Source organism: Trachinotus anak, unplaced genomic scaffold, assembly GCF_046630095.1.
Source record: "Trachinotus anak isolate AG129_WGS33_773 ecotype Australia unplaced genomic scaffold, CSIRO_AGI_Tana_v1 ptg000032l, whole genome shotgun sequence".
NCBI classification, from domain to species: Eukaryota; Metazoa; Chordata; class Actinopteri; order Carangiformes; family Carangidae; genus Trachinotus; species Trachinotus anak.
The window spans coordinates 5,959,485-5,982,383 of NW_027273883.1; the positions used below are offsets into that span (position 1 = coordinate 5,959,485).

At 43.3% G+C, this 22,899-nt stretch overlaps 1 protein-coding gene across 1 annotated transcript; it reads left to right on the top strand.

The window, feature by feature from the left end:
* The first annotated feature begins 295 nt into the window (after window positions 1-295).
* nr2f5 (nuclear receptor subfamily 2, group F, member 5) lies at window positions 296-22,605 on the top strand. Its single transcript, XM_071469793.1, has 4 exons — window positions 296-1,569; window positions 12,651-12,931; window positions 14,858-15,104; window positions 20,391-22,605. Exons 1-4 carry the CDS (start codon window positions 1,203-1,205, stop codon window positions 20,708-20,710), a joined length of 1,215 nt encoding a protein of 404 aa, XP_071325894.1. The 5' UTR covers window positions 296-1,202; the 3' UTR covers window positions 20,711-22,605.
* Window positions 22,606-22,899: the final 294 nt, after the last annotated feature.

Here is a 22,899-nt window from a genome sequence, read left to right on the forward strand (position 1 = left end):
GTGTATTAACCACAGGTTTATTATGCGTGGACGCACAAAATGCAGAAGGTTTTATTTCCACGGGGGACACTGATGTAGCCCACTTTATATCACAACAACCGCTCCTGTCAGTCAAACCCATCCTAATCGACCGCCGTCCAATCAGAAAGCTCCTTACTTTTTACCAGACTTTTGGAACCAATCAGAGCCGGCCCTTCATTTCTCACCGCTCCTGCCGAGGGGAGGGGACATGACCTTATTTGGCAGTTATGACCTTATATGGAGCACCGCCAGGGGGGCAGCCGTATGAGGCAGCCTGCTAGTGACACTTTCCCCAAATTGTAGCTTTGACTCTCGGAGACGGGACAGGCAGTCGAAGGGCGAAGCGATAACACTCAAGATTTGTCCTGCGCCGGGACGGTTCTCTGTTTCAGCCCTCCCTCACGGCCGAGCAGAGGCTGAGCGCTGAGGATATTTAGGCGGGGTGTTGGGTAAATAAAGATCAGAGCGCACACACTGACGTCGCCATCCAAAAGCTCACCGCGGCGCGCAGGAACAAGAGGAACCAGGATTTGCCCACTCATCGGGACGCGCGTTTTCCACCGTCTCCAAGAGCAAACTGGGACTAAAGAAAAAATAAACCTCCACCGACTCGTATGAAATGCGGTCAGTGATAAACCGAGCTTGTCGTTCGAGAGGCAGAATTTAATCTTCAGTGAATCCAAAGGCAGCGTCGGGATCGAGCGACCGAGTGAGAGGCGAATGTTGTTGTCTGTCATATCCACTGTTGTTCGCCCTGTTTCAAATCCTACAAGCGAGCAGTGACTCAGAAAAGGCTTCATTTTTACCGCCTACACGCTGACTTATTGGACTGACTTTTTCCAAGAGGTTCCACTCTGAAGAACAACGTGTTTATGGATTTCTGCGCAGCGAGGAGCACCGGGAGTTGTAGGCTACGCTCTTGTGCATCGATCATGTTGATACCTCGCTGTTGCTGTAAACTTTGATAGATGTTTACAGAAAGAACTCAGTAATACAGACAAGCGATTTGAACAAACAAGCTCAGCTTAACTCAGATTGACCCCTGGAGGAAGTGGGAAGCGCTTTTTGTCTCATTCTTCCATTCTCGTTTTTTTCACCCAAGACGTCAGAACGGATCTCTATCAACGTAGTCTGACTCCCCTTCTGTGATTTAAACAAAGACCAAAGTGTTTGGGGATAGCATGGCAATGGTAGTAAACCAGTGGCCAGAGAACATTTCTGCAGATCCGGGGTCTCAGCTCCAGATTTGCGGCCAGGAGCCCGGCGGGGCACCGGGGACACCCAACGGCTCCACCCCGGGGAACGACGCACTTTCCGGGGACAAGATCCCCAACGTGGACTGCATGGTGTGCGGGGACAAGTCCAGTGGGAAGCATTACGGTCAGTTCACCTGCGAGGGATGCAAAAGCTTCTTTAAGCGCTCGGTGCGGCGGAACCTCACTTACACCTGCCGGGGGAACCGAGACTGTCCCATCGACCAGCACCACCGGAACCAGTGTCAGTACTGCCGCCTGAAGAAGTGCCTCAAAGTCGGCATGAGGAGAGAAGGTAAAGCCGATGCTTGTGTTCTCTGTGGGGTGTAGGGGGGTGATGGATGTCAGTGTGAGCCTGTGGCACAAGAGGCATTTGTTTGCAAAACGTGTTTCTGTGCCTAAAGTTGTGCGTAAAGTTGTTCACTGTAAAATATGGATCTTAACAGGCCGTTAAGTCTGGAAGTCAGCCGTAAAAGATTTTACAGTTTTAAAACAAGTCACCAACTCCTCACATTGGCTGAGGCGCTTGTTTCCTGTGCAGTTCCCCTTGTTTTATGGTTTTTCTAAAAAAAACCAATATATTTTCAACAAAGCATAACAAAGCAGATTCTCCCCTTAATTCAAGACAAATCTGGACACATCCAGATTTGGACTGGAAAGTCTTTTTTCACCACAGGGATAGATTTACACAGGCCGGAAGAAAAGAATAGATTTGAAGGACAAACGTGACACTCTCTTTAGTCTGTTTGCAACATGTCACATCCCGTGTTAGCTGAAGACGTGCCAGTGCCATTTTTGTGCGTAAAATACGCGCCGTGTTATGTTATGCCTGTTGATCTGAAGGTTGTGCGCTTCTATACAGTTTATCCCACAGCCACCGTTGTTATGGGTAAATAATCAGTCACCACCTGCGGTTCCACAATGCTTACTTCACATTCATTTACCAAATCGAAACCATTCACCCCGGCGCGCTCTGTGCTGTGAAATCCCTCCTTTGTCCCTCTGTTTTAATTATGCTGTTTGCTCACCGACACCCAGAGCCGCTATAAGAGGATGCCGCTACATTTGTTGTATTGTGCTGCATTAACAACGGGTCAGTTAGTGCCAAAGAGGAGCAGTGGAAACCTGCTGGCGAAGAGGAGCGCTTCCCTTATTAATTATCATTCAGGGTGGCTGTGATGGGATCAATGTTTTGTTATTGTCTATGCAGGGTGGATAAGCAGCCATCAAGAGGTAATTTAGAGACCCTCCTGAGGCAGAGACACCCTCTAGATACATGTGAATTTCTGTCAAATCTGTTTGGGAAATGGATGCAAACGTCAGGACTAGTTTATGTGCAAATGTGCACACACACACACCTCATGAGAACAGATGAACCTCTTCTCCCTTCTTTGACCTCAGTTACCCTCAAAACTCCGTGTCCTTAATGAAGATGTCGCACTTCGCCTCCTTCATTTTCCCTCTCAGAGGACAGAGCAGGGTCAGCTGCAGCATCCCCGCTAGCTGTCTTGCTCAGGGACTCTTCGGCAGGTTTCGGATGTTGAAGGACAGACACACAACGACCTCGCTGCCCTTTGTTCTCAGCCTGAGCCACAATGTAAATACAGAGACGGTGGAAATACCCGTCCTCCCTTTAGAGCCTGGGATGAGATGATCCCTCAAGGGCTCCCGCTAGTGCACTGTTATGCCTCTCAGACTGCGTGTGTGTGTGCGTGTTTGTGTGTGTGTGCGCACTGTACACACAGTCTTACCTCATGTAAAATACCCGCAAGCTACAGACTCGGTCGTGCTCCTTTGCGACTGAACTGACACACGCAACGTGTTTATTGCACAAGATATTCATCTAATTCAGTCTGGCTTTAAGATTTTAAATGTGATGTTATAAATTTGCACTTGCCTTCAAAATAAATGTTTCATTTCGCCGTCAGTGGTTTATTCTTTAGCACTTTTTTTTTGCCGTGTGACCTTACATCCCTGGAGGCTGTCGAGAGTCGCTTGATAAGGAATTAGTCTCGTTATTTAGATAACTTTATAGTGCTGTGCATATAGGCTGTACTAGTCTACACTGCAAAAAATATAAATCTTGAAAAGTTATTGAGTCTCTTTAGTTTCTAAAAAAATACCTGAAAAATCTTTCATGGAGGCATAAATGATTTCTTGACCTTCAGTTTCAGATAACTCCAAAATAAATTTGTGTATCACATTGAAAAAAAACCCAGAAACCTCTTTTTTAAAAATGAAAAGAGGGCAAATGATCCCAAAATGCTGTCAGAAATAATTCAATTTTAAATGTCAACATCTGTTGACACCTTGATATAACATTTTTTTTGGTTTGTGGTTGTGCGTAAAACGGAAGTCAATGGCTGAACTCATCTGCTGGTGCATTTGAGGTCAGTGGGATTAAACGGTGCCCTTAAATCCTCTTTGTCGTCTGACTGCTGTTTATCGGCGATCATTTGTCTACTTAGGACAATTTGTGTTCAGACACTTGCACAGTTTTTACAGCAATTTTTTTATGATCACTTGGAAAAAACAAAATAAACCAAAACAAAACAGAGAACTACAAACGAATTAATTGTGAAAAGTAGTTATAGAGGCTGAGAAAGGCAATGATCCTAATTGATTATAAATAATATGCATTTTTACTTTCAAAAGTCTTCATTTGTCCTCATGTTTAATCTTGATTACTTTATGAAGTAGAAATAACAACAAATTAATGTTTGAATATTTCTGTAAATGTTCATAAATATTTGAAACAAATCATTATTTTATTGTAGCACCTAGAGTATATTTAACACTGCTGTATCCTTGAAGACCAAAAGTGCCAACTGAAAAGTGTCAGGACCATTAAAGCACACAGCCACTGGCATCTTCCCCAGAGGTCGTATACATAAGTCATGTTTCCTTTATATTATTCAACAGGTTCACCTAAGTTTGTCAGGGGTGGAGGTGATGTTTGCTTTCAGTTATGATCCAAGTTCTTTTTTTTTTTTTTTTTTTACCATTTCCAAGTTGCTGAAAAGATATTATCAAAATGAAGCAGCAGGTCTGGACCAGGCACATGTGAAAACACAGTTTGTTCAGCTAAAAGAGTTTGGCACTGTTAATTATTTAGAGGTCTTACTTTTAAATGTACTCCATCACAGAACATAGGTCATAATGTACTTCACATCTCGACCAAGTGAAAACCAACACTTAGGGAAAGTGCTGGTGAATGGAACAAGTTATGTTATTGTAATAATTTAAAGTGGTGACTGGTTCTGTTCACACATGAAGTATAAACCGGTTAGGCTACAAAAAGATCTTTTTTTTTGATAGCAGAGCTTTAATACTTTAATAGAGTTTCATATCACTAATGCTGCTGCGTGACTTTTCTGTTTAGACTGCATTAATATTTAGCTGCTGAGAAGACACGCTAAAAGTTTCATGAGTGGACTGCGTCAGATTTAGAAGTTCCTCGCTTTCAAGTGAGTGTTTATTTTTTCCAAAGGCAACGTTTGACCTCTTTCTGTAGACTGCCGTGTAGAACATAATATCATTTGTTGGAGACTTTTATCCGGAGCACCTTCAAGAACCATGACAGCAAACATTACTGTGCTGGCCTCAGTGGGAATCAAGCCCCTAAGACCCTGTGTCACTGTCTCACCGCGCAGCTACACAGAACCTCCGCGTGTCAGTGCAGTTTCTAGGCTGAAGAGGAAGCAGAGAGGCAAAGAGAATCAGCCTGACAGTTCCTTTGAACTGCAGTGAATGTTTTAATTTTGAAACACTGCACAAGGATGAGCTCCTGACTTCACTGAAGACAGAAATACACGTGTGGTAGTTTTACTGTGCCGGTTAACGCATGCATACACAATGATAATGTCATCTTGTCTATTATGTGTATCTTGAATTATAAACCCAGGCAGCTGTTTTGCGCACACAACACACACACACGCAGACACAACCAGTCAGCAGAGTGAAGGGACAGTACAAAGTCTCAACATCCATTTGTAGTAAAGGAATCTGTAATACCCATGTTCAACACAAACAGTGGGACGGCTGCTGCCTCCTCTGACCCATATTGCACTCTGACAAAATACCAGCAGCAGCGGAAAATATAGGTCAACCAAAACTAAAACATTAATAACAGAAAGGCTCAAGTCAAAGTCCAAATGTGTGAACCATCCAGGGCCTCTCGCAGAGTAAATACCCCACTGGAGCACTAAAGTCTAACAGACAGCGTGTATTGACTAATCCATACTCCACAGTGGGCTTGTAACAGCAGACAATTTAACACCAAAACACCGCAGTCTGGCCTCCTTTGCCTCCGAAAACCTTTACTTATCCCAGTAATTTAGCTATTGACAAATCCAAATACTTAAACCCTGTCACTGCACTCGCAGGCAAAGTCATTACCAGCAGCCTCTCAGAGGAAAATGGCTCCCATTGACATGTCGTTCAGCACTGCCCAGCCTCCATTAAAGTGATACAGTGGAGCCCACGGCGTTATCTTCAAGGCTAACTTTAATATTACACAAAGGCATGCAGGTGAACAGATGAGTGATGCTGCTGCTCTTGAATGCTTTTGGACACATCAAGGTGAGGGAAGGTGATGATGACCTCCTCACTATACAGCCCACAGTATCACTAATGTGACAAAGGTAAATGTAATGTGACCTTCTCAGGTGCATTCAGTCAGTCACTCAGACATACTGACTGACTCTGGACTGTTTTGCTTGTGTGTAAAGTAGCTCAACCTGTTTTTTTTCTTGTCTTTGACTTGGGTCACTTGTAATAACACACAGTGGACGAAGAGGCTCTGAATTTGTCAGTCACTGTCAGGAATGTTTAACCCTGGACGAGGCGTCTCCTGCAGTCTGCCACTCGTTTGCTCTCCAGTGTGGCACTGTGGGGAATCTGCGCACATGTATATTTTACGCATTTAGCTGATGATCTTATCCGTCCTCTCTGGGCGGGAGTGTAGTAGCAGCATTTAGAAAAAGAAAAAGAAGAAGAAGCAGGTGAAACAACAAAGCACTAATACGAGTTGCAACAAACTGTTCCTACCACATTTAGAATCAATATTCTTTTAATGATTTTTTTAATAAAAGCTGGATACTGGTCAGTCATGTCTTTCACTTCTAATGACAGAGGTTCTTCTACCAAATTTTCCCACTTTTACCGTAGCGGTATCTCGCCAAGCAGATACGACAGTTTAGATTTTATTTCCTGATGCTATTAGGTCCTCCATAAAACAAAGAATGTGTGTACTTTTATTAATTAGATTTTTACCATTAGAAAAAAAAAATTAAATAAAATTTATATTTAGCAGCAGCTCTCTTTTAGGTGGCCTGTTCTTCAAAAGAAGAAGTAATTTTAATGCTTTGACCACTCCCCCAATTCACCTCCGCTGTATTAGCTTGGCAGCAGAAGTCTAAGTGGGAAATATCTCATGATATCAAAGCTATTAAAACCAAAAATACATGCAGGACATATATGTGACAATATGTTTTGAGGGAAGTGGCTCTTTAAATGTATGTAGTCTTAGTCAGAATGTGTTTTTTTTTAAACTGTAGGATGATAATAAGATGAACTTCCTGAAGAAATACAAATGAACCCAGACAGCAAGGAGCTGTTTAAGAAACACATGCACACACGGCTTGGTGCATAAACGTCTTCACCAAAGGCTGTAATCACAGAGAAGACCTGGACTTATCCCTGCTGTGGCCCAATGTGTGGTAAATAAAGAACAGAAGGGGCGGCGGTGTGTAAGTGTAAATAAGGATAGCACAAATCAGAGCCACTGAGCACGGGGTGAATTTGGTTCACTAATTAATTCAGGAACTGTCTCATCACAGTCTGAGAGGGAGACTGAGGCAACTGCAACCACACAGCAAAAGCAACCAAACGTCCTCATGCGAAGCTCCTCTGTGCTCCATGTCTCTGTCTGTCTCTGTCTGTGTCACTGTCCCCCCCCCCACCCCGTCCCCTGCTCCTGCACTGCCTCCGGTTCTTCAGCGCTCTCGTTCTGTTGTGTCTCCCACATTCACTGCGCGTCTCCGCTCTCATCTTCAGCACACGACTAGAGACAGAGTCAGCCCTCTTCCACTGTACAGGTGGTTTGTTTTTCAATGAGTTCTCCATAGATGGGAAGAAATGGTGCAGTAACGTTGTGGTGAGCAACACAAATATCCATTTTGCTTCAGTCTATTTCTCTCAGAAATGATAGTTTTGCTTATACCGAGCTCCAACTCTAAACACCAGCTTTTTTTTGTTTTTAATTATGTGTTTCCCCTCCGGTGCAGTTACAATTATAATACAGTTTGCAGCAGCCTCAAGATTTCCTCACTCAGTCATTACTGCACTGTGGACATTTTGTACCTTTTTGTATTTAATGCTCCACTTTCAACGTTTTAAACTCAAAGATACACACATGCATTCACTCACTTTTATATTAGCGACTAACACCAACACTTTGTCGTCTATTAACCAGTAGGAGCTGATTTTTTTTGGCCACCTGGGGGCAGCAGAAACAATCTGTAACCAACACTGACATATTAACACCTAATAAAGTTGATATGGCAAATACGTTGGAAATCATTTCCACATCCAGCAGCCACAGTGCAACATTTAGAGACCCGTTTCTGCCCGCACGGCGTCACAGTGTTCACCAGACAGTCTCTAACTCCGTCATGTGATGCGGTTCTGGTGGTGACCAGTGGGGTTTTTACAGGATTTTTCACAGTGAGACTGAATCAAAACAGTAAAAACCAAAAACAATGAGAGGAAAGATTAAAAAAGCTCTGTGGAGTTCCGAGTATTTGTCACTATAGTATGAGTGAGCCCCTTTATACAAGTATTCATTTGCTCTATAGTAGATTTAGAAGAGTTACAGCAGCACAAAATGTTTCTGTAGAATAAACTTGGTTTATCATGAGAGCCTGCTCTTGCGCAATTACTGTGGACAATGGACTCAACCGTGCTCTTTGACGCCACAGTCGCACAGCAGCTTCACTTCTCATAACGTTCTTAAAGAAATAATAGCAACTCACAACCATGAGCTAACTAATTAAAGCGAAAAACGTATAAAATCTTAACACTTAAGGCTCATAGCAATTTGCATGTTGTTCTATAAAAGCAAAGGCCTTAATAGCAGGAAAAGGGTTGCTGTCAGTTTTTGTAGCTTATGATATAAAAACGAATAGTTTTTGTAACATATAAAGAGTCCAAACCCTGGTAGAGGCAGTAGAGCAGTGTGGCGTGTCACAGAAGTGCTCGCTTTGTGATTGACTAATCTGGGAACTGCCACAGCGACAGGACCAGAGGTTTTCAGATGTAGATAAATATTTTCCGAACTGTTTTTTCTCAGTAACATCTCTGTGTTTGTCGGTGTCTTTCTCTTTATCTCTAACTCTCTCCTGGTTTACACATTAGCTCCTCTCTGCTCATATCTGACCCTCTGTGCCCTGCTGCAGAGCACTGACCTGCAGGTCAAAGTTCAGGGCCAAAATAAAACGATGAGAGCCACGGGGATATTACCGTGGTGTCACATCACACGCTGCCCTCTGAACTGGATCACAGCCATGTACAGCTGCAGAATATGCAGTGACACACACACATACACACACACACATAAGCATATGAAATGATATCTTTACCTTTTTTCCTTTCCTTCCAAATGTTTTTTTTTCACTACTTTCTTTTAGCTTTACAACCATGTGTTTTAATATTTTGTTTATTGCAGGATTGCAATCTAATGCTGTCAGCCTCTCTCATACACACACACACACACACATGCAAACGCACACTCTGTTGAGCTGAGGCACTGGAGATGTGGAGACGCAGACACAGGTTCATGCAGGGTAACATGGTTATTTTTCGCTCTCCAATGGAAGCTTTGGAAATGGAAAAGCTACTTATTAAAAGCAACTATTAGACTGAGCCAAATCTATTATGCGTCTGTGTTGCCCCAGCACCGTGACCTTTTAGTCCAAATGTTGATAGGCCTTAATTGTATTTAGCTGCTGTAATTCCACTAACAGTCTGACCCAGAGGCTAATCCAGGGCAGCCAGGCAGCGAACCGTGCACTCTGCCAGCTGCCATTTGCTGAAGTGGCATTTCGAAAGTCGCAGCTGAAATGTCCCATGGTACCTCTGTTTGCATGCACTTTCCTCTTCTCCCTCATTCTCATGCCCTCATTTCATGCCCTACCTACACGGGATGCTGTTTTGTTTTGGGTTTTAGGGATTTGTGGCTTTTTTTAGTGCTTTTTCTGCCCTGGATTTGGAATCAGAATCATTTTTATTCGTCAAGAAAAAAAACAACTATGTGTATTTTTAACATTTCCTGCTGTTTTTCCTTCTTATTCTCTGATGGTAAGATCAGACAATTACATTAAACTATTAGCCACGGTGCAGCAATTAAAAAGCAGGAAACAGATTATGGCAGACAGCCAAATCTTTATACTTTATACTCCCATCCCCCCTTTTCATTTTGTCTGTCTCTGACCCTGGTTTCCTTTTTTTCCTTTCTCATCCTCAGGCATCTGTTTCTCTCTAATGTCATTTCTGTCTCTTCAGCTGTCTGTTGCTGCCCTCCTCGATGTCAAGACACCACGTCTCTTCACTTGTCTCTGTTTCTCTCTATCGCTTTGGACCTTTCCATAATCATCCCTCTCTCCTTCTCCTCTCCCGCTGTGTGTGTCTCTCTCTCTCTCCCTCAGTCTCGTCGACCAGCTGTAGGCGAGGGAAAAACAGAGAGCGATGTGTCTCAGTCAGACGCGCTCAAGTGCTCTGCCTCTCAGCCACGAGTGACCCCCACAATGAGGCTTTTGAAAAGTCGAGTGGATCAAGTAGATTCGCCACCATCTGCAGGATTAACCACTAATCAATATGAGAGCAGATTAATAGGCGTGAATTTACAATTCAGCCACATGACCAGCAGCCGGGTCCTGACAGGTCGTGGAATTTGTAGCACGTCGTTGAATTGTTGATGAATTTGATGAAATGTCCATGGAGGTCAGGGACGTTGTGTTTCACAGCTTTTTTTTTTGGTGCGTCGGTGAGAAGACCAGAAGTAGCTAGTGGAACCGGCAGGAGATTTTTCTTTTTTTTGGATGAAACACGTTAACAAGCTTGGACAGGGTGACAGTTTTAGGTCATGGGAGTGCACCGACTTAAATATGGACAGTCAGGGAAGAGTCTTTCGAGACTGTCCTCCTGAGGAATTCATCAGAGCCAGTGCCCCAAAACAACACCTGTTTACATTAAAGCAGCTAAGCCCTCTAGTGACCGCAGGAAGTGTGGCTGTTGTCCGGTGTGACGTCAGGTGACACTGATAGACAGTGACAGAGTCTGTGTTGGGAGGAGATCTGGGACTCCACCCAACAAAATGTTAACACAAGAGGCCTCTGTCGGTTTCAGCCAACGTTGGCCAATGAGCCAATGACCAATGACCTTAATTACATGGCTATTATTGTTGTAACCATGACGATGAAGGTCCTCTAACCTTAACTGAGCACTTCCCTAACCCTCACCTGGGTGTTTCTTCCCAGAGCTCAGTTATAGAGTTGACACATCATGAAACAGGTTTATTTTGTCAACAGTGATCTGTAACAGTTGAGGAAGGCACAGACTTGTTGAGTCTCTCCAGCAGCACTGTGTGATTTATCAGTCCTCCACACATCAAAGTGCCTGAAGTGAACACATTTGACCGGGTAATTTTTTGCGTTCGCCTTCCTCTCGGGTCTGCTTTCAGCGCCGCTGCCCGGAGCTGTGTTTTATTTACCTTTTGATTGTGAAATCCTGCAAAGACAGACACGTGTGGCTAATCTGACAGCTGTCCTTTGCAGAGCAAGACAAGAGCTACAGGAGCGCCAGTGACAAGGAATGTCCCATTGTGCAACGTCGTCTTTGTGACAGGCAACACTTCTTCATAGCTCAGGCCAGCGAGGCCGCGCTGTTTGCCAAAGGAGACCACATTCTTTCCCAGCAACACGGGTTGACACAAGTTCACAGGGAGAACTAGTAGTTTGAGGTCAACACCTTTTGTGCGGAGATATTTTTCGACACGCAGGACAGGCTAGAATTAGAGGCATTTTTATAATGCTCTTGAGTGATTTGACCTCTCGTTTTTTCAGACGTGCCACGGTGCGTTCAATTGACACAGCTGCTGCGTGTGAGGTGACAGGTGATGCAGAGTTAAAAGCATTTTCCAAACCCCCCCTTCTCCCTTGTCTTTCACCCCTCTCTCCACCTCCTGCCTCCACCTGTCTCTCTATGTAAACCGCTGCTCTCTATCTGACGACTCATCTCGGGCTATATTCAAACATATTGAACTCCACACCTCCCACCCCACCCCCCCCACTCTTCCTTGCCCTCAATTCCAGTCCCTTCAACTTATCACCTCTCACTCTCTCCTTCTCCACCTTATCTCACCATTTCACCCTTTTACCTCATTTTTTCCCTCACACATCGCCCCCCCCCCCCCCCCCCCCCCCCCCCCCCCCCCCTTGCATTTTCATTGCCTCTCTCTCCCCTTTCTCACCCGCTCTGTGTAACAGTAGATGGAGTTATTAGTCAGACAGTGGGGATGACTGAACAGGTGTTTTCCAAATGGGCCTTTGACCACTCGCCGCATCATCATTGCTCCACATGGGGGGGTTGGGCATTTGTGTGTGTGTGTGTGCAAGAGCTTGGCCTCTGCATGCTCTTCTTGCCTCAGGCTGAGCCATTTGCCAGAAAGGGGCGGGGGTGGGGGGTAGGGGTGGGTGGGGGGGTGTTACCGTATGTATTTATGTATGGTGTGTGTATGTGTGTATGCCTATGCGGGTGCACAACATATGTAGGTGTGAAGAAGTGTTATATCTTCACCAGCTGCTGCTTGTCATTACTCATTGATGCACAACAGCAGTGCAGAATGGCCTTGGCTTGGCCACTTTCCACGGCTCCACTGAAAAGACGAGCGCTGACATATTTAGGAGTCAGAGAAATGTTCCCGTTTCTACACTTTTTGCCCCTTCGACCCCATTCTGCAGCCCCCACCCACCCAACACATTTGACACGCCCAATTTGCTTCTTTCTTCTCTGTCTTCGTCTCCTCTCCCTCCTGTAGGCTTTTAAGTTTCACTTCACTTTCCCATGCAGGCTGTGCACGGGCCGTTTGGATGTAAACCAGGTTTAGGAGTATCACATACTGTTACAGCAGGCCTCCTAAATCATAAAAGCCCAGTAAGATCCTGATGATAGACATTTACTTTCTGTTCAAAGTTGTGGGCTGGACTGAAGTGAAGACATATGCAAAGAAAGAAAAGAAAGAAACAAGGTCATATTATCATGAATTTAAAGTCCAGATTTATGTGGCTGAAGTCTCATCTTCATTTATCTTGTTTTCAGCTGTGCAACGAGGGCGCACATCGAACTCCCAAAGTAGCCCGGGACAGTACCTGACCAATGGCACCGACCCGTACAACGGCCAACCCTACCTATCCGGTTTCATTTCTCTGCTGCTTCGCGCCGAGCCCTACCCGACATCTCGTTACGGGGCCCAGTGCATGCAGGGAAACAATCTGATGGGCATCGAGAACATCTGCGAACTGGCAGCCAGGCTGCTGTTCAGTGCTGTGGAGTGGGCCAAGAACATCCCCTTCTTCCCTGACCTGCAGCTCATGGATCAGGTGAGTCAACCACGTTGATGCCTGACTGGAGTTTACGCTAAAATATTCAACCAGCAACTTTGAAAGGATATTCAGACACATTAAGAAATAGACTTGTTTGCTTTCTTGCTGAGAATTAGATGAGAAGATTGAAACCAAGCTCATGTCTCTTAATGTGAAGCCACTGCTAGCAGCTGTTTAGCGTAGCTTAGCACAAAGATGGGAAACAGTTAGCTAAAACAGAATGACAATCCACAGCACCTCAAAGCTCACTGATTAACAGAAACAGAGCATACATATTTCCTAAAATGTTGGACTGGTCCTTTAATGAAGCATGCACAGAAATATACCGGGACAGGGGATTAGCGTTTGCCCTCCAGGTGTGGAAATGTAGCACAGTGGTGCTCAAAAACTACCCTCATATACAGAATTAATATACTGCCTCCCTTTAATTAAATATCACCCCCAAACTGTGCAACATGTAGACATTTTTCACATCAGATTTTTTAGATCTGTAAAACATGTAGAGTCATTGAAAAAGACTTGAAGCCATAACCATAGCTGGATTCCATTTTTCTGATGCCCAGTTATTTTTGTTTTCCTCTTTTGTTGGTCGTCATTCAGTGGCATATAAAAAGAAATCAGCTCTGTTATTATTGACTGAAGGCAGAAACAGCCACTCATGACATTCAATATGGACAGACATGACATCAATCCTGCACATGCAGATTTACACCAGCTGTATGGTCTTGGTGCAGAGTAACCGCCTGACCTATAAATATTCACATCCACCTTGGCCGGACATAGTCATCACAAAAATGTCACGCTATAGTTGCAGGTGTCATTACTATATCATTAATCTCATGTCATCAAGTTGAATATATCTGTCATTTCTCTGCTTTAGCATTGGTTCTGACAAAAAACACTTTTGGTCATAAGTGTCTCGTCTAGATTTTACAGTATTTAGCTCGATTACCAGCATAGACAAACTAAACTAAATGCTTCAAAAAGGAATACTTTTAACCAGTAGCTGAACCATCATTATAAATGTTGCTACAAAGGTGGGTCATATTAGGTTGCATGCCGAATCGCAGTACACATCAACACCCTGTGTATATATATCCATGTTCCTGTTTCAGCTTGTGACTGCTGTTCCTCATATAAAAGTCATGATTTGGAACAGTTGTGCTCCTCGACACTTTAAATACTTTTGCATTTTTATGACCTGTGATTTGTAATTATCGCACCTCGGAGGTGCTGACTGTGCAACTTTTCTTTCAGAGGACAAATAATCCTAATAGGCATGTAACTCATCATAATCCAGTTTAGCTGTAAAATATTCAGTTGCCTGCTGTATATCACTTTAACAACCCATACTGTGTTTTCAGATGTTTCCATATTACATGTTTTTCTTCTTCCTGCCATGATAGTTAGTTGCTCTCCGTGAGCTTATGTTTTCCTTCAGTGGATGAATATATTACTCGTTGGGATGTATCTGTGCATGAGTAAGGCTCCTGTGCTGAATATAGTTTTGGATACTGCGACAAAAATCTGACCATCTTCAAAGGTGTTTTGGATGATTGGATGTTCAGAGCATCTTGTGTCCATTTACACCTAGAATTAATGTGTCTGTGTTGCTATCTAATTGTAGTATGGCTCATGTTACTGCCAGGTGTAAATGCAATCTACAGCCTTAAAGACACTTGAAGAGTTTAAACCTCTGCCAATGCTGAATGCTTCTCTACTGTGCTGCATTATTTTTAAGCAGCTGTGACATTTTCCACCATTCGTTTCATATTTGTCATTAAAAATTTATAATTGTCTTAAATTAGAAATCTGAAATCCAGAGCACTTATGATTTAAATCTGATTTTGCGATATCCTGCTGACAGACGAGAGATTGAAATGTCTTTCCTGTTATAACAACTTTATACTGCCTGTATTCTAGGTGGCGCTGCTGCGCATGTCATGGAGCGAGCTCTTCGTCCTCAATGCAGCCCAGTGCTCCATGCCGCTTCATGTGGCCCCTCTGCTCGCAGCTGCCGGCCTGCACGCCTCGCCAATGTCAGCAGAGCGCGTGGTGGCCTTCATGGACCACATCCGCGTCTTCCAAGAGCAGGTGGAGAAGCTGAAGGCCCTGCAGGTCGACACGGCTGAATATTCCTGCCTCAAGTCCATCGTGCTCTTCACATCTGGTGAGTTTGAATGATGCACGTGTAACTATAAACAGAGGAGAGTCACAGGGAAGGGGCAACACTTTCATGTTTACTCATGTAAACATCTTATGGAATGACAGTTTTACACAAGTGCTAAGTCAAGTTTGATATCACAGCTTAATGTCACAATATCATAATACGCATCACAATCCCACAGTAGCAACAGTTCCTGATTCAGCCCAGGTGGTCTAAAAAAACTGAGCACTGAGGGAAAAACCTCAGGAGGAGAAATTCAAAGAGAAATCCTGCCAGACAGTCGAGGGTACAATCGATGTGACAGGATAAAGGTACCAAAGACAGTTTCAGCAATTCATAAATAAAACAACACTGTCTTCTAAGTCCAATTTTGATACAATAACTTAGATACAAGATTTCATAAATAGTCCACCAGTAGGTCCAGGTCTTCACTGTGACTGTTCGCTTGTACTACAGCTAAGAGAAGAAAATAGGAGATTTTTTTCCACTTGTTTTTTCCCTCTACAGAAACTTAAACCCAAAGAGGATTATGGGTAGATTCTGATGTAAACAAAAAAGTCACTGACTTTACATATGCGCAGGCAGAAAGGGAGGAATTAGCAGACGGGTTCGTTGACTTCTGCCAGAACAGGAACGTTCTGTTAACTGGTTTATTCTTGTCAACACGGACTCTTAATCACAGGTTGTCACAGCACAGATAAACACCTGGATTCAAGAAACAGCCAGCAGGAGGCTCAGTGCATTTAAACATCGCCAAGGCAAACTCCTGCAGATACGCCATTTTTTCATTAGGGTGGGCTACAGCCATTGAGTGCAATAATAAATGATAAATGTGAATACATGTTATATGGCTGGTTTGTTATTATTAGCATTGTCCCTGATATATAGAAATAATATACTAGTGTAGACATTAAGAACTTTAAAGTAAACTATAAATTATTGCCTTATATAGCTGTTACAGTGTCAAGCAAAGGTGTTGCTGTTGCCAGCAAACATGATAATACTCTTATCCATCTAGTAAGCAGTTGATATAATTTTTTAAAATGTTGACTTAAAGCTAATTCATGAAAAAAACAAACAAACATAGATTTAATATGTTGCATTTCGAGGCCACTTTCTGACACATTACAGGCTCGATGACCGGAGAAGAGACGTTTCATTCACGTTACATTAACGTGATGGTAATTTTACTCGTCAGCCTCATGTCTTAATAACACCCCGCTCACTTTCACTAGGTCGGACTTAGAAACATCTTCATAACACTTTGAATGCGAAACAAGCCTGAAGTGAATACCAGTCAGATTAACCTAAAGGCTGCACAAAATTAAATACAAAGAGATTAAATGCACAAGTTGCATCCTCTTAATAAGAGCACTAGAAACACATCCCTCGAGAATCATCTCCTTTGCACATGAATGAATGAATGAATGAATAAATGAATAAATAAAATCACTTAATAATTCAGGAAACACAGTAAACTGAAGGGATGTCCAGCAAAATGCTTTACATACAGCAACTTAAGGTCTTGTAATTCATGCTTGTGCACAGTTGGTCATTATAAAACAGGAAGCAGAAATTTCTGTACGATAAAATTCATGATTGAAAATTTTTTTAGAGGCTCTGCCGTGACAAGAGGAGGCTAGCATCCCTCACACACATGACTGTTGCTAGTTAAGGCTTCAATACCAAAATGATTTGAAATTCCATCAGTCATTTACACGATGAACATTAATGTCTGAGTAACAAAAATCCATCACGTAACAGATGACGATAAATGTTACACATTCATCTGAGCATTCACCTGTTTGTTATTAAAAGGCAACAGAGACCCAAATTTCCGTCTGCGACTATAGATTTACTTAATCATTAAACCACAGAAAACTCACTCAGATGCCTTTATCTCCAAGGAACATTTCTTCCCTCTGCTGTGTTGAAATCCAGTTTGAGCTCACACACACAACTTCAGCTGTACTTAACCCACAACCTCTTCACCTCCACTGAGCCTGACCGAGAGGTGACCTCTAACGCTGCAGCAGATATTGTCTCATTGGCTCCATATGTAAATGCTGCTGCTACAGTCCCCCCGCTCCGCAGTCATGGTCTCTGCCCTCCATGAATTTGACTGTAATTTGATCGCGTTCTCATATTGTAAAAGGCAACTATTGACCCTGTGAGTAGCTGCTTGTGCCTCATTTAACTGTAAGCTTTTACCTGGGGTGCTTATCTTTACCTTTATCTTTATCTTTATCTTTATCTTTGATTGCCTGTATTTTAATGACTGAGTCTCTGATGCCCATGTATTTAGCCTAATTTTTTTTTACAAGCATTTGGTGGCTCATGGACAAGTATTTTTTCATTTACATCACAAATGAACTAGTTTAGATAGAGACGTCCATTATTTTTATAGATACACACAACCCATTATGTTGATTACTCTTAATAAAAAGGAAGGTTGCCCAAAATTTCCTCCATGTGATATTTAGTCTGTAATCTTATGATGATGTTACTTTCTTACCCTAATTAATCCACTCTCCTGTCTCAGTATATTATAGCTATATAGGACATAATGACAAAGAAAATGCTTTTGTGCTAGCAAAGGTAGGCCTATGTCTGTTTGTATCAGAAGCTGTTTAAAACAACGCAGGGCACTTGAGCCAGACACCCGCACCGTGTTGCATTATGCTGTCCCCACTGAGCCTCAGACAGCATTAAATCAAAACATAATGGTTTTACATCTTAAGGAAACCCATGAGATAGACGTTGTTGTGATACTGCTTATACACAAACCCTGTTGAGGTTTATCCCAACAGTCACTGGACTCCAGTGCCAGCCAAAATACTGTCACATCTGGGATACTTCACCGAGAGATCATGCTTTGTGACCCAGGGGGAAACGGATGGTGAAGAAGCCAACACAGAGATGTCTCTTGTCCGTGTTTTTTTATTGCATTTTCCCTCTTTTCTCTCTTGCATGGCTTGTCAGATTCACTCTGCGTGTAACTAGCATCTCTCCTCCAATGCATGTGGGTGGCTGCGGATCCACCTCTCCCTTCTCTTCCCTGCTTTCATCAGCCCTCTCTCCTTCATGATCCCATCTATTATTGAAACCAGTCATCCACCCCTCCTCTCTAAGCTCCCCAAACCCAGCCCCAAGCCCAGCCCAAGCCCTGGGCCTGCCGCCCCCACCATGGGAGCTGAATTATGTATGGTGGGTTTCAGTGAGACAGAGGATTCGGCACAGCCTCGGCCATGACCTACATAACCCCTGTAGCCCTGAGCATCCCATGTGACTTCCCTCTATGCAGGCAGATGTACCCACATGTACACTCATTGCAAAAAAAACGCCCGTCTTGCCAAGAGACTCCAGAAGACAATGCACTTAGTGAAACGTGCAGATATCGTCAGAGATTTGAATGTAACAGAGGCAGACATGCACACACACGCATACAACAAAACAGACCCGTTAATAAACCTGACTCCTGCTGACCTGGTGGGATGAGCTAACAAGCTCAGACAATCACCAATCGTCTCTCACCTCCCTCTGAGTCCCCTCCCTCCACTCCCCCTGTGAAGCCCAGTCCCATCAAGCCACATCAGAGAATGGGCATCTCAGTCCTGCCACCCTGATCCCTCACCCCCACTGACCCGGTGTGTGCCCAAGAATCAGACAAAAGAACACGGCACTTGGCGTGGAAGGGCACCCAGAGAGCTGTCGCTTCGGCACGCGAAGTGGTTTCAGTCGCACGGACAGCTTTGCTAATCCTAACCAGGCAGTGACTGCCTTGTCACGCAGGACCAAAAATGGCGGCCAGACAAAAAAGCAGTGCAGCTGCCCAATGAGTGGAGGGAAATACAGCCGAAGTGGGGGCGATTATTCACCCAGAATGATTAGAATAGTGGCTGCTGGGGTGGGGAGGGGTTGACACGCTCGATTAAAATATGAGGTAAATTAAATTTTTTTGTTGTCGGGAACCCAGCAGGGCAGGGTTTACACAGGGGACAGATCAAAGTGTGAGATGACAAAGGGGACCTACGATGCAAGATGACAGGCTAAAACTTACGGGCCAGCGCTTTTAGACTAAAAGAACGAGCTTGAGAAGAAATTGCCCTCATCGAAAAACCTGTCTTCCAAATGAGGGTTCACTCAGGGGGCAGAGTCAAAGAGCACTTCCACTGAATGTACATTATGTGGCAGAGTACAGTAAAATGTGTCTTTGTTTTGAGTTCACACATCTCTGACCTCCTTTGCTAAATCCCCCTGTGCACTCCCCTGCACACAGAGGGTGCGAAAAGTATCGCGCGCAGTGTTACACACTCTCTCGTTTGTGCGAGACTCTTGCCAAGGCGGGGGCCGGCGGGAGGGGAGGTGTGAGGAGGTGGAAGGCAGAACATGACCTCCAGCTGAGGGGAAAGGGGAATGCTGCGGTGTGCAGTGAACACAGACCACGGGGGTGTAGTGGATACGTATCTCTGCAGTGACAGCCTTGATTTTCTCAAGTCTGAGCAAGATTTCTCTGACTTGAGGAATTTGCAAGGGGAAAAAAAACTGTCAGCTCTTTATTATAGTTTATTACCCCTCTGTGTCGTCTTTCTCATTCATCTCTTTCGGTCAGCTTCATTAGATTTAATATAGAATACATCAGGTCAAGACTTCACAATGAGCCACATGTAGAGAGCAAAATATCTTGTATTGAGTTGAATTTCTTGCAAAATCCAAGCCTCAGTTATCCAACATCCCAGCACAGCAGATGTGTCTCGCACAGTATGTTTCATTCAGTCAAAGTCAATCTGTGTCTAGGATGCGTCACAAGACCTCGATTTAAAGATGAAGATGGCAGATATTCAAGTTTGACAATATCATTATTATGTACTCACTATCACTTGGTTGTTGCCCCCATTCTGCAAATCTGTGTCTGGCCTCTTCTGACTAATCACCTTTGGGGAGTCATAGAAATTGTAAAAAAAAAAAAAAAAACACAAGCTATGATTGGATTGGTTGGGTTTTGTGTAATCCGACATATCTCTTGGTCAGGCCATTGGAATTCAAGGCTGCTTGATCAACTAATCTGACCCAGTAACCCTCTTGAAAGACATAAATGTTGTGCATTCAGTCTCCTTCCCACCATTGGCATCTCCAGTTTTATGAAGAGACTGGTTGGTTGCTCATATTGTTGAGATTCTGTTTCCTGTGTTGAACGGTCCTTTTGGATCACACGTAAAGAGGATTCTGTTTGATCCACTGATAAACTATAATTCTTTATCTTTCTTTATCTTTCTTCCTTCCTTCTAGATGCTATGGGGCTGTCAGACGTCGCCCATGTGGAGAGCATCCAGGAGAAGTCTCAGTGCGCCCTGGAGGAGTACGTAAGGAACCAGTACCCCAGCCAGCCAAACCGCTTCGGACGCCTCCTCCTCCGCCTGCCCTCCCTGCGCATCGTCTCTTCTCCGGTCATCGAGCAGCTGTTTTTCGTGCGCCTTGTAGGCAAGACACCCATCGAGACACTGCTCCGTGACATGCTGCTCTCGGGTTCCAGCTACAACTGGCCCTACATGCCCACCGTTCAGCGTGAGCGGCCCATCTCCCTCCACTACAACGAGAACGGCCCCTGAGGAAAAACCCAGGCTGAACGTCCATCTGAAAACACTCATCCATCCACCTTTACTTCTCTTCATTCTCTGCATTCAACTTTTCAGCTTTCCCGGAGGAAGCACCTTCCTCGCCATTCCACACAGAAATCCTCACTGACGGTACAAACCGTTATGGTCCCGGTTGCTCAAGCCAGCCAATCATTCACCGTGGCCGTTGCAGAAACTTGATGGCCTGCTGCAGTCCCTTACTTGACCGTGTAGTCTACATTTGAGATGTGGCATGAGATGGACAGGTTGGTAGAACGGGTTATTGCACAGTTCACCAGCGGGTCTGTTGGACTCACTTCAGATGTCAGTCTCAAACCCCTAAGCAAACAGGGGTGTGAAAGACAAAACATTTGCTCTATTGTGGAGCTGTACCTACATTTACAGAGGCTGTGTACAAGCATCCCAGTATAGCAAATACTGAATAAGGGCTTTGCCAATGGACTCTACAACCAAGAGCACAAGGCCCGTTGTATATTTACCAATTTTTGAAAACAAAACCAGAAGCCATTAAAAAAAGACAAATGCCAAAATGTCTTGGACTTTTGCAGAGGACGTTTTATTGTGTGTGTTTGTATTAGCACTGTTTATATGGAAAGAAAACTCATGATTGTGTCCATATGTACAGTATATCGTTGATTCATAGGCATCTATAGCATATTAGGGTTCAACGGGAAAAGCTCAGGTTCAAAGGGTGGGTAGAGAGACAGACATGCCAATATCAGTACAAGTACAAAACAGACAAACCCAGCAAAATTTACACTTATCAGCAGCCTGTGCCAAAACTGAGAAATGCATATAGTTAAGATTATTTTTGAGATAGTGTCGGTGATGAAAATTTAATGTTTGGTTTGTCTATAATTTGATTATATACTTTTTTTTGGGTCTCAGGGGGAGAGAAGGAGTTTGTAAAAAATAAATACAAATAAAAGCTTAGGCACTTGCTTTGTAGTCAGAACCTACACTTATTCACTCCTGTAAAATCACAGCACTGGTAGATTCTTGCTACCCTTACATCATCTGATCGATCTATCTTTTTACTTATTCAAAAAGCCCAATTCTGTTTCTAACTCCTTCCATGATGTCATCACAGGAGTGACACAACTCATTGTTGTTTTTGAGTCATGATTGTCAATATTGGACCTTTTGGACTGGGATGGGGGTGGGGGGGGGCATCTTACAAAACTAGCTGTACTTGCCTTAGAACAAAGATTTTGTCACTGAACATTTATCTTATGACTGTGCCATAATCTCTCGTTACCTGTTATAACAGGTATTATGTCCTGTCAGGAGAGGAAATGAACTCATATGATGTAAAAATGGATGATGTGCACATAAAGTTACAGAAACGTGATGCAAAAGATTTTTTTTTAATGCATCAACTTAAAATATCAAGAAAAAACAGACAGTTCTGCTTTAACATCATCAGCACTTTCATTTTTTTTTAGACCTCATGCAAGTTCTTTTCCACTTCCTGATGATGTTGTCATGTAGGGAAAAACCCCTTGACTCATGTCATTTGAGCTTATTGTACCAATACCGTAGAGAAATGTATCACTAACCTCTGAAAACCTCAGTCTATGTTACAATATTATCCCAGTTGGACTTATGACTGTGACCTAGCTTAGGACTATTTGAAGTTGTCTTTTTTTTTTTTTTTCTTCCCATTGATGGAAGCAAGTTTGTTTTGACAACCTGTCTCACATTTCCAACATGGCACTGTGCTATCAATGTCAAGTCATCTGGGACCTTAGGAAGCTGTCTGTTGATAAATGGATTCACAGAATATGAGTTTGTTTTTATCCCCTCTACTTTTGTTTGAAAATATGGATTATCCATTAACTGAAATAAAATTCTGTTGTTCACAGTAAGTTTTCTACTGTCTTTTCCTGCCATGTAATTGGAGTAATACACACAGTGAATAATGTTACTGTAATTGTAACTGACTGTGCTGCGGTTTTAACAACGATCTAGCACAAACTATCCTTAGTATTTTGAACATTTACACAGTTTTTACAAAACAAGAAATGTGATTCCACATGCAAATGTAATATATGTACATACATTAAATTTCCACATATGAAATTTATGTACATTCAAAATAAAAACATATATTTAAAAATTAAATATAAACCTATTAGAAATTAGAACAATTTCATATTTTG